The sequence below is a fragment of the Varroa destructor genome, unplaced genomic scaffold (genome assembly GCF_002443255.2).
Source record: "Varroa destructor unplaced genomic scaffold, Vdes_3.0 BEIS01000005.1, whole genome shotgun sequence".
Lineage (NCBI taxonomy): Eukaryota > Metazoa > Arthropoda > Arachnida > Mesostigmata > Varroidae > Varroa > Varroa destructor.
In genome coordinates, this window is record NW_019211458.1 from 12,866,666 (window position 1) to 12,878,766 (window position 12,101).

Consider the following 12,101-nt stretch of genomic DNA (forward strand, 5'->3'; position numbering starts at 1 on the left):
GAGGGTAAGAGTAATTCGTTACCGTACAATATCGGTGATATTTGGGTTTTCCTTGATTGGATTTCCATTACTCGGGACGAAAAGGTTAGCTTCTTTTTGCTCGAGAAAGAAAAAAACTTGTCACGCTACACACTGTTGGCAATATTTCCGTTAAAATTCACCGCCATCTCATGACAACGAAGAAATGAATGTATACGACTTGTATTGCGTTTTATTGCTTCTAAACAGGAAATCTAAGTGAGGTTAGGCAGAGTATTAGAATAGAGAAGAAAGATGTTACAAACATTTTTGACTGAAATCTGTGCAGATAAGCTATGTTGGATTATGCCAAGCAACCAGTTACATGTAATATGTAACACTATGCCTGTGGTGAAAGAAAAAATAGGCGTTCAAATGTAATATTTTTAGATGCATGGCGTTCACGGGCTGAGAAATTCGTTTGCACAAGTTAAGTTATGAGCTTCAACTGAATCAGTACAATTTCCAATTCAACCCTTCCGGTCGAGCTACCTAAAGTCTGAAAAATTGTCGAAATAGATTCTTCAGATACTCATTATTATGACTCTGATTCTTGAAGTTCATATATGATTGTTGTTATTATCACTGTAGTAGTACTAGGGGTTTTTTATGTTTATGCCCGTCAAAATATGTAGTATACTCAATTTCGGGCTAGAACGAGTATTTACTGTAATATACTTAAAGTCGTAAACGTAACGCTCCTTATACATACAATTGTATATTGTGGCGCATTTTATACTATTAATAGAAGACGAAAACAAATCAAGTTATATATGTATATCGTATTTAAGAATGATCACAATAGCACAAACAGAAAGAGCCGGCGCCTCAAGAACTTGTAGGTTGTATTTTCACACTTGTCTAGCTTTTTGAGAACCGAATGATAAGCATCACTGAAAACTTATGCTCGTGAGTATCCAACGCCTTTCAATATTAATAAAGGCTGCATTTGTTTGAATCTGAGGCCTACTGAATCAATACCGGAGAGAACAGATAGCATAAGTGAAATTTGTAGTAAACCTAGTCTGAAGCTATTTTCTAGATTCGTTTGCTATCTGGCTATCGATTCAGCAACTAGAGAAGATCCATCTCTATTGCTAAACAGAAAGGAAACATGTACACTGTTTATATTTTAACGTCTATAGCCCGAATTTTCAAAATTAAAAGCTTGGTGGCTGGGTTTTATTCGACAACTTTGCTATAAATAATGTCACGCAAAGGCTAAACGAACATTCATTCAATTGCCAAGCTTCAGTAGCAAGTAATTGCAACGCACTAAATAACTGTTAGAATCCTCAGTGTTCCATTGCTGCAGCTGGTTCGTTGCGTTACATTTCGTTATAGAGCCGACACCGTACTTTGCTTTGATACCACGCACCGTAGGATTAGACTATAATCTTCGGAAATCACGCAATCGCCCCGATAAGATCTTTTAGTTGAGAAAGTTATTAAATTTGTACTACTTTTACTTGCCAGTGTCGTACGTAGTACGCCCTTTCCAGCTTCAAAACAGATCTGTACTAAGATTGGTAAATTAAAAATGACGGTAACGTACTAATCTGCCCAGATTTGACTAGCGTGGTTAACGTTGAGGAGCTGCTCGATGTGCACGAAGGTTCAACATAATAGTTTTTCAAGGAACAAGAGACGTGTACACTATAAGTACTTTTCCTCAAGCCGTAGCTAAAACTATGAAAACTGAAAAGGATTGGACCAGTTCCTTTTTAACCGAGTACAAGAGAGCTTGCAACGACTAATATTGTAGTATTATCGAGTAATGCATTTATGGCTGAACTTTGAATGAAAAGTTACCGCAGCGTTTGAACGGCCGGGACGTAACGACTCGCAACAGAAGCCATAAAGTAAGCCGCGTTTGGTATCATGGACGCCATATGATGGCCACTTAAAGCGGAATGAAATAGCCAGCAAAGTTTACGGTAAACCGGGCAATACTCATTTGCGAAACAGTTCATCGATGCAATGTTACATGTACATCATTTTGCCAATGGCTCGTTTCTGGTGCTATTTAGAAGTTATAACATACTGTTATATCTTAACTCATAGCTAAAATGGCAAAAATTAATAGGTCACTTGGGTGGGTGTGGGTGTGTGTGTGTGTTTATGGACAAGGTCTGCAAACGTATATTGTTAGCAGTAGTCTTTTTGCTGACTCCGTCTCTCTGCATACCATGATCCTGAAGTTGGAACTGTTCAATCCTGATCAAATTATCATAGCTTTGTCTGTTCTGAAATTGAAATGATAGTATTTCGCATTAGAGCATGTTTCCATACAGCCTCTGGCTGGCCAGACAAACAGTTCGTTATCGATAATCGCTACGAAAAGTTGTCTGGAAGCGAATCTCGTCACCCTACGATTATCAGAGTTATCCATCTGGAATTCGGCTACACGTGCCGATCATTTCACGAACGAATTGATAGCTGAGCTGCAAAAAGCTCTGGATTACAATCTACAAAACAACGATTAAATATATAGAAATACTCTTGGAAGCAAACTATGTCTAATAACTATGAATCCTGTTTCCATATTTCTACTTTTTCAATGAGCCAAATTATGTGCAAGCAAGGCTAGTTATTCTAGGAAAGGTGGATCGGATCTTCTGCGGACGACCTTTTGATTGTTTCATTACAATTATCGGAGAACAATTAAGCTATAGGATGATGAATTAACAAAATAGATTGTTTCGGCTATCGGATACTAAAGGCTAGAGAAGCAGGACGCTTTATATCTACAGAAACACGTTTGCAGAATCGATAATGAACAGTCGCTAAAATAAAGTTGTGATTAAATCAAATAATGCTCCTATCCAGACATACCTGGTAGGTTATAATTAGAAGAAAAAAAAAAGAAGAAATCGCGAAGCTGTCTACAATTTTCGTTATTTACGATAGAAATATGCGGCTGGTCACAATTATTATTCTGTTTGGTGTGTCTCACTCGGACGGCACGCTCTCGTAAAATCATCGCACTCAAATGAGAATAGAATGGATCATTTCACAAGTAGACGCCTGTCGTTTGATCTTCATGTCGACCCTCTGGTATCGATCATCCTTTACAGAAGTTAATTTTCGGATGATTTTTTTCTCCTAACACGTATCTGATTCAAATGTTTTAGTAAATATGTACTACCTAGTTAAATACCAAATCTGAATAGATTTTTTCTTAGATTTGAACTTAAACTCCTCCAGGCCCAATATTGTTATGCAGTGCTATAATTAATTCACCGTTAGTTAATATGCGGCGAGTAAGTGCTCGTTCTGCAAGGCAGTTTTATTAATAGTTCTTTACAAAAAATGTTATTAATCTGTCTTTGCTGCAAATCTATTCTAAATATAGTCACTTCACGGAATTACTGTGGTAATAGATAAAGAAAAAGGTCCGATAGAGCCAAGGTTAACTAAAAAAAAACTACGGAACTATTCCTTACCGCGTAGGGCAACCTTCTGCTGTGCTGGTAATGTGTAGTTGGGCCGAGTGGGTCGCTGCGCGTGCATAAACCTTACATGGGTCGCAGTCTTTCTAACTGCTCTGACTAGAACTGTCAGAAGCTGCTGAGGTTCAAAGGATCTGATCCTGACTTCTTGTGACAAGGCAACATTCGTCAACGAAATCGAAAAAAATCGCGAGAATCAACAAGTGTGTTACGCTGCAGGGACCTTTCACTCGAGTATCAGCGGTCTTTTTCATTTAGTCGTTCAGACGCGTGTTCATTCACCCTGCTTGACGGTAACGTCACGATATCCGAGGTCATTTTTCTTGACGAAATTTTTTATTAATAACAGACGAATAGGTTAAACTGAGCGGCCGATAGACTGCTATTCTGAATAATCAGAGTAATTGTGAGAAAACGATGTTACTGCATGAATGTGATCACAAGACTCTTTGTCTTGATTTTCAATCAGGCATGTCTTAACTTAATGTAATGACGGTCATATGTGCACGTAGATAGTGTATAGTACCACTATGTTAAAGAAGTTGTTGAATGACAAAACATCTCGTGAATATGTTTGTCACTAATATGTAAACACATTGTGATGTTTTTTGTTTATCTGTAAACATACGTTCAAGCCGGCTGGCTATTCAGGATATACAATTTATGTGGACCGCGATCACTGTAAATACTCGCCACATCCAATAAAATGATTCACCTCACACGAAACGCGATATGTCATTTGTGTGTTTCTCTGTTTTTTTCTGTGTTTGACAGATCAAGCATCGACCCTGACGTCTGGTGGACTCCAGCCAAACGGGACAGTTCAGGGTGTCACCCGGGTTTTCCGTTACAGATATGTGATCTTGCTTCTATTCTGCCTATACTCTATGGTCAATGCCTTCGGATGGGTAGAATATTCCATAATTCACGATATCGTTAAGCGACACTACCAAATACAGGTAGGTACACGGGTGCGGTTGATCGCAAATATGGAAAAAACTGAAAGGCTAGGCATGCATTTCCCCTAGTAATGCCTAGTGACTATCCCTATTCATATAAGAAGCGATGATCTTTCGTGACCCTTTATTCAGGACACTAAAAAGTGTTTAGTTGATTTTATCGAATGGTGTCTTTATGGCTACCACATGTATCAACAAATAGAGATTGATAATGATTTTTTGTTTGCATCTGCGAGTGTTGCTCCTTCCGCAGATTCCTCTAAGCACAACTAGAAAACTTCAATCTGCAATTGGAAATTTAGAAGTCGTTTTGTGTCTTTTGTTATTGCAATGATAAGTGTGCGTCAGCAACATCGGGTCAAACGTTCGGACTGTTTGTTGTGACGGATATGCGTTCATTCACTATCCTCAACACTACAAAAAACTCGTCCGTTCCAAAACGAAACAACAAACGTTTCACGCTGGAAGTTCAAGCATAGTTTTAGCAATTCAAGGGATTATCGAATCTCTTTGCGTTAAACGAACTCCCGTAAAATTAAAAACTCATTTTTTTGCTCACCATTGAAGACCTAGTATTTTTCGCACGGTTTCTACGAAATCCAGAAACGATTTGAATGCGAACTGGAAGATGTTCAATAGTTTATAGATTTAAAACATTTAGTTTAAGAATTCACGAAAGTGGCTTAAAATTTTAATAGATTTCGATCCAGATGAGCTCTAACGGCTAGTTTTACCTCTTACTTATGCAAAAGTGTGCTACTGTGAACGTCTGCACTTTTGGGACTTGTCTATCAGAGCCTGTTTTTGTGTGTAATATACTTCAGTGACACTTTAACGGGTTTACACTTATAAATATACCACTCGGGACGCACTTACTGTTTGAATAAAGTTAGTTTCAAGTTATGGCAATGCTTGAGTTGGTGAGGTCTCGGATCGAAGCTATATTGGTGAAACGTGGTTTTATTCAATAAACATGGAAAATCACAACGAGTGATATTTTTAGCAAATGTAAAACTTTGTTCAGGTGTCGATTTCTAGTTAGATACAACCTTCGAAGTAAAGCACAGAAAATCGTAACGTAGGCTTCCTAGCTTGTATATATTACAACTATTTTAAATTGATAGTAGCAATTAATAGATCAACAGCAGGAACCAGGATGTTTTCGCAAGTCTTAAAAGTTCTTAAGCTCCTTAATATGGATTATACATGGTATCAATTGGATTGCTATTGTTACATGTCTGTCCAGTCTAATTATAATGGAAAGTCACTTTTTTGTTATTTGCTGGCGTCCCACTATTCTCTGGTGATGTTTTCGTTCCGTTCCTATAGGACGATGAAACAGTGAATTGGACAGCTCTCGTCTATTCGGTGTCCTACATTCCCTTGATCTTTCCCGCCACCTGGCTTATGGAGAAAAAGGGCCTCCGCTTTGTTATCGTCATTGGCGCATTCGGAACTGCGTTAGGTTCATGGATTAAGGTAGGGACGACCTCTAAATGTAGATATTTAGAATATGACAACATCTTCAAAACCATTTGAAAAGTAGATGATAGAAAGTCTAGTACAACTTTAATCATCGTTTTTATTACGATAACGTTGGTCGATGCCTCGAATAAACGCAGTTGACATCAAAACATGTCAAGTTAATCAGACTAAGTGATGTATGGACCGCAAAGTGTAGTGTTTTCATTGTACATGTATCGTACGCTATAGTTTTTCCTCCTTTTCGATCTCTCTTTCACTGCCAGCTCAATGTAGTTCGCTGGTTGTACTTTAGTCTCTTATTCGTACCATGTGCCTTATTGTGACGTTAATTGGGGGTTATTTACCTAAATTGAAGTTTCGGAGCCTTTCATGAAGTCACGTATAAAGCAAGCGGTATTATTAACGACCACCTAAGATCAGTATCGAATACCTGTTCGATTTTCCACACAGCTCATATAGGACACATGGCACATATACAGAATAGAATTAGAATACCTGAATTTTATCATACATCTAATAGCAGCAAATTATGCACTCTGAAGATCAGACATTTACCAGTCAACTGTTGCCTGTAAATGGCTAATGATTTAGCGGTTTGTGTAATTACTCCTGTTTGCTTATAGGTGTTCGGTATACAGCCCGATCAATTCTGGATCTCAATGAGTGGCCAAACTATTGTGGCCTTTTCTCAGATTTTTATCCTGTCTGTTCCCCCACGCTTGGCAGCCGTCTGGTTTAGTCCGGAAGAGGTATCCAGGGCTTGCGCCATTGGAGTCTTTGGAAACCAGGTTAGCTAGAAGCTAACTCTACTGATCTTTTCCTAACGTTTCACATGTTAATGCCTATTATCATTTCAACTTAAGCTCGATTCTCTAGTTTAATGTTTTTTTTTAATTACTTATACTTTATTAGTTATACTTTCGCATTGTAGGTTGAAGGTCAATCCACACAAAAAACATGATATCTTGCACAATATCCTGATAATTGTGCTCTTTTACTTATTTCGAAAAAAAAAAACCTGTTACAACAAATCCACAATGCGACGAAACCGTACGCCATCTTAAATCCGTTGTGTTCTCTTGTGTATTTAATAAACCCACTGCAATTACAATAATCTTTGAGCCCTGTTTTGGGCAGTAGATACAATTGTTATCATTCCAATGTAAAGGTGAATGCGATCTTCTAAAGATTTAATCGGTCTGTACAGGTTGGTATTGCGCTGAGCTTTGTCATTCCCCCGATAGTGGTACCGTCAGGCCAAGACCCGGCTGAAACAGCGGCTAATCTCTTCAGGCTCTTTTGCGGAGCTGCAGTCTGTGCTACGATAGTGCTACTCGCCATCTTTATAGGTATGTCGAAACCAATTTTATCATTAACCCACTTATATTAGTTTCAGCAACATCATTCTACCACTCAATACTATATGTTTTTCTTACATTTTGCCGATAGAGGCAACATTATTTGCTGGATATAGTAAAAGTATTCCATATTTGGGTATCGATTCATCGGGCTTAGTTCCGATTCGGTGACACACATACTTTTCTGAATGTTACGCCTATGGACAACTATCTCGGAGACGTATGGTAGTTTAATAATAGTTAATTGTGACCTTTAACAGGTTTTCAGGAGAAGCCCGCTATACCTCCAAACAGAGCTCAAATTTCAAACGATTTTGACCCTGATTACCTCAAAACACTTCGACATTTGGCCACCAACGTTCCCTATGTCCTGTTACTTCTCTCCTACGGTGTCAATGTCGGAGTTTTTTATGCCATTTCTACCTTGCTTAATCAAGTTCTCTCACAATACTTGCCAGTGAGTATTGCATAGATAGTGCAATCTTTATTTAATGTGCTTATATTAATAGTATTGATTTTAATATTGCCTTTTCCTTACATAGCTCTTCTGTCAAATACGATTTACCTATCTATAAAGCACGTGTTACATCGGCCATTTTTTACATTTGAGAATCTATTCGGTTGAAACATAAGAAATAGCGGGCTATTCATTTATGTTCCTTTTTCCTTTATGTATCTTCGCCTATTTACCTCTATACACTGTTCGAAAATAATTTCTTTCCTCTACTAGTCCATTATAAGTTTAGTGTGTAACTGACGTAATTTTATGTCGAAACTGCATTTTCGACACCTATTTTATTTTTCACTTCGCCGAAGTCAGAGAGAACTGCCGAAGCCGAATGAGATATTCGGAACTTACCTAAAAGGACTGCTTTAAATTGTACGAAAACATGAAATGCATACAGATCTATGGAACTTAGCAAAGCTTTGGGGACCTGGGTACCTCAAACTGAGTGAGGAGCACAAATAAACATGGTTCCTCATTGCCCCTTCACAGCTCGGTAACACGTAGTTGCAGTCGGAAATCGTCTGAATTATCCAGAATTACGCAGATGGCCATCGGTGACGAGAATTAGTGCCTTCAACGGGTAGCTCCAAAAGATACGCATGAGTCCACATTTCAACCAAATCTCCATCTTAAAAAGACAATGACTTACGTTTGGTAGGCTTGTACGGATCGCGTACACTAAGCATGTTCGAGAAAAACAAGATCCTGTACCTGATTCCTGAGTGAACGGGGTTATCCAACAGGTTGGACCCGGTCAAAAAAAACAAAAGCAAAATCATCTTTCTCTACGACAGTATCAGGCCGTAAACACTAGAGATTATGGAAGCGGGCCTGCAAGAGTTTGATTAGCGGTAGTGCAGTTCTCGGCATGGTCTCTAGACATCGCACTAACGGATGACCGACCACCTGTTTCGAATAGTGGTGTCAGTGGCAAGTGCCACTTAGTAACGGGACATCTGAGACCTAACACATACGCTTATATGGATCTTTTGTGAAAACCAATTTAGTCATATCCTTTAATTGTGCTACGTTTTCGTGTACGCCACTATTTCAGAACCAGGATACGACGATCGGCTTTATGGGTTTGTCTATCGTCATCGCCGGCATGGTTGGATCTGTCGTCTGTGGGGTTATCTTAGACAAAAGCAAGAAGTTCAAAGAGGTGACGCTTGGCCTTTATCTTCTATCGACGTTATTAATGTTCGTTTACACGTTTGTCCTGCGAACACGATCAGTGCCTGTCATCTTCCTAACCACCGCATCTCTCGGTACTATTTAAATGAATTAAACATGACTCAACTTAATATTTTGTATTAAGCGCAACACATTCGAATGAAAGCATAGAAGAAAAGTGTAGTAGATAACAATAAGTGCATTGTATTTACATAGGTATACATGTTTTATACGTCTAGAAACATGTGCACTAATTGATGAACGCATGTTGTTGTGATGTGTTTGCGTGAGTAGGACAACTTAATATTGTGTAGTTGGTTTTTTTGAAGACATATTATGAGTAACTGCTCACAGCATCAAAGAACAAAACTGTAGCTTAGAGGTCGCAATTAAGTTGAACCAAACAAAAATGACCGTCCTTATCACTAATTTAATTCATGCGAATGTGTTACACTAGGCTTCTTCATGACGGGTTATTTACCTATCGGGTTTGAGTTGTCATCAGAACTGACCTATCCGGAGCCTGAAAGCACCTCTTCAGGCTTATTAAACGCTTCTGCGCAGATTTTCGGAATCCTGTTTACGCTCGGTGCCACGAAAATCGAAAGTGCCTTCGGCGATGTACCCTCAAATCTAGCTTTAGCAACTGCACTTGTTGTCGGAACAGCTATGACAGGTACAGATAAAAATACAAACAAGGTATATTTAGAAGGAAGTTTTATCTAATTAAGCAAGCGCGGATCAATTAAGTATTCAGCATAACAGCAAAATGTATTCTGCGCTTACGTCAATAGCAAATTTTAAGCAGTTCAGTCTCTAGACATCACTTTAAGGCCCCATTGCATATTGAATAAAAATGATTTCTTTCGGACGTTCGTCCTAGATAGTCTTTCGCATCTTTCGTCTAACGTCAGAGACCGCGTTTCAGCATTCATACGTTCCGACCTACGGCGACAACGGGCCTTCGAAGGCCAGGATGTTAAGGTCTTGTATATTTCTTAGTCGACCAGTGTGATGCCAGGATGAACAAACGGAATATCAAGGTGACCTGGGACAACAAACAAAGCTTAGGTAACCTACGCCGTAATAGAGAAACAGATTAGCATCCTATGCCGATAGTTGGGTTAAAACTTAAATATAGTAGAAACTATTACAAGTTGTTAAATCTGGTCGGTCGATCATCTCATGAATCATATAGGTGCGTCCGATTTGTATTTATCCATAGTTTGTCCTCTAGTAAGGTCAGTTCGATCTGCTTGTTGACACCAGTTTTTCATTTGTGCTAAATCCTTGAGATCTTTACCTGGTGAAGCCGAACGACGACCATATTGCAGCGTGTTGTAGTAAAGCTTATATGTTGAGCCTCGTAGCTGTAGGCTGTTGAGAGGTGTCCGACCAAGTTCAACTATGCCGATGTGTCGAATATTATATCGCGCTGAGAAGTTATAATTATATGGAAATGGTAAAACTTTCGAGTATATCCGCAGCCACTGGGATAGCTTTGTGCATCTACTTCAAAGTTCGGTGTTTAAAACAAAGTGATGATCATGTAAAACGCACATAGAACGCTTTCTTTTTTCCTCTACAAATAGAGCAGAATTAATATTTCGAATAGAGCGTGTATTTGATTTGCTCTTGGGCATTCGTGGCATTCATGATTCAAATATGGACGTCGTCAACGTCCAACGGGAAAACTTTAACTCTACATACAAATACAAAACGGCTTAGAAAATAATGTGTTTTTATCAAGTAAATGAGGTAGCTATTGACAGGCAAACAAACAAACACGACTACGAATCGCAGGAACTGCTGTAGATGTCTTATAGAGACGACGCAGTGAACATACTGAAAAATGATGTCAGTGGACATTAGCTTGAAAAATACAATCGATAAAATGAAGGCATCACAAATTAGAAATCTATAATTATTAGATGTTTGGACGGTATCACAATCCTGTATATTTAAGCCTGACAAAACAACGTTTGCTGTGACCGGAAACGGTAGCGCCCGCAGAAGCAGCAAATTATTTGTGATCTGTTAGTATTGTTATAATCACTTATAATGAGGCTTTTAGTCATCGCACCACAGTGCCAACGAACGAATGAATGTAGTATAAAAACACATATAATAAATAATACATTTAACAAAGTGTTCTGACGTCGCTTTCATAGTATTCGTAAGATGTGTGGAACAGAATGGGATGTTTTATACATCTAGTTAGACATTTACTTGCTTGTTTTGAGAAAAAAAAATTTATGGGCACATTTGCGTCTCTACTATAAATGTATAATAATTCAATAAATATGTATAGTTCATTTAATACATGCTTAGGGTTCGTCTCTGTAAAACCCTATAGCGACGTTACTTACGACGCGGCTTTAGGCTTCGATCCCACAGAAAAAATCATACGAGATGTTTGGCTTCAACTTGCCATATGGTTTGTAGTGTCTCGTATCAATATAATTTCCCATCTCCTGTAAATATAAAACGAAACTTCAAAGATAAATTTTCGGCTTACAATGGCTGGCATGATAGGATAGAATAGACCTAAATATGGGAAGGTAAAAAAACACTGCAAACAAGGACAGATGCCTACTACTTGCATAGCAGGAATTACTCCATTATAAATACCTGTCCTTTTTTTTGTTTCATTTATTAGTCGACATGTATACAAAGAATTCACATCAATTAACATTAGTGCTCTTAGGGAGTACGGCAACTTGACGTGAGTCATTAGAAGAATACGCGCACTAAAACGTTGACACGCGGACATTTCGATTCATATGGTGAGCTAATTGTTTATTTAATCGTATATATAGCATTGAACGTACTTGTATGAACGCAAGAGAAAAAGATTGTAGAGTAAACAGTTTTCAGGCTAGGTAACAATAAAGTTTCGCGCTTTATTTTCACGAGTGTTCATTTCCTTTTCTTTAAGCTTCCTTTTCTAGAGCTTCATTGTAGGGAGTTGTCGAGAGTTCATGTAAACAGATGATCTTGCCTCAATTATTTTATCACGTATACGATCGCCTTTGAAGTTTCAAACAGAACAATTTAATGGACCTGGTAGTTTCTATTGGAAACGTTCCCGGCGTTTTCTCCCGAGCGTCGGCGCTATTTCAAGTAATACTCACATTTGGTGGAGGTC

General features: G+C 38.5%; 1 protein-coding gene across 7 annotated transcripts in view; it reads left to right on the top strand.

The window, feature by feature from the left end:
• Positions 1-11,859, top strand: part of HisT (Histamine transporter) — a 63,945-nt gene extending 52,086 nt beyond the window's left edge. For 6 of the 7 annotated variants that reach the window (XM_086989398.1, XM_086989399.1, XM_022806540.2 and 3 more), the window contains 8 exons: positions 4,245-4,429; positions 5,759-5,908; positions 6,538-6,702; positions 7,122-7,263; positions 7,533-7,729; positions 8,835-9,048; positions 9,411-9,629; positions 9,882-11,859. In XM_086989398.1, coding sequence (XP_086845524.1) covers positions 4,245-4,429; positions 5,759-5,908; positions 6,538-6,702; positions 7,122-7,263; positions 7,533-7,729; positions 8,835-9,048; positions 9,411-9,629; positions 9,882-9,955 — 1,346 coding nt within the window. In that variant the 3' untranslated portion in view covers positions 9,956-11,859. The remainder of the gene's footprint in view (positions 1-4,244; positions 4,430-5,758; positions 5,909-6,537; positions 6,703-7,121; positions 7,264-7,532; positions 7,730-8,834; positions 9,049-9,410; positions 9,630-9,881) is intronic. The other variant, XM_086989402.1, reaches the window with a different exon arrangement.
• Positions 11,860-12,101: the final 242 nt, after the last annotated feature.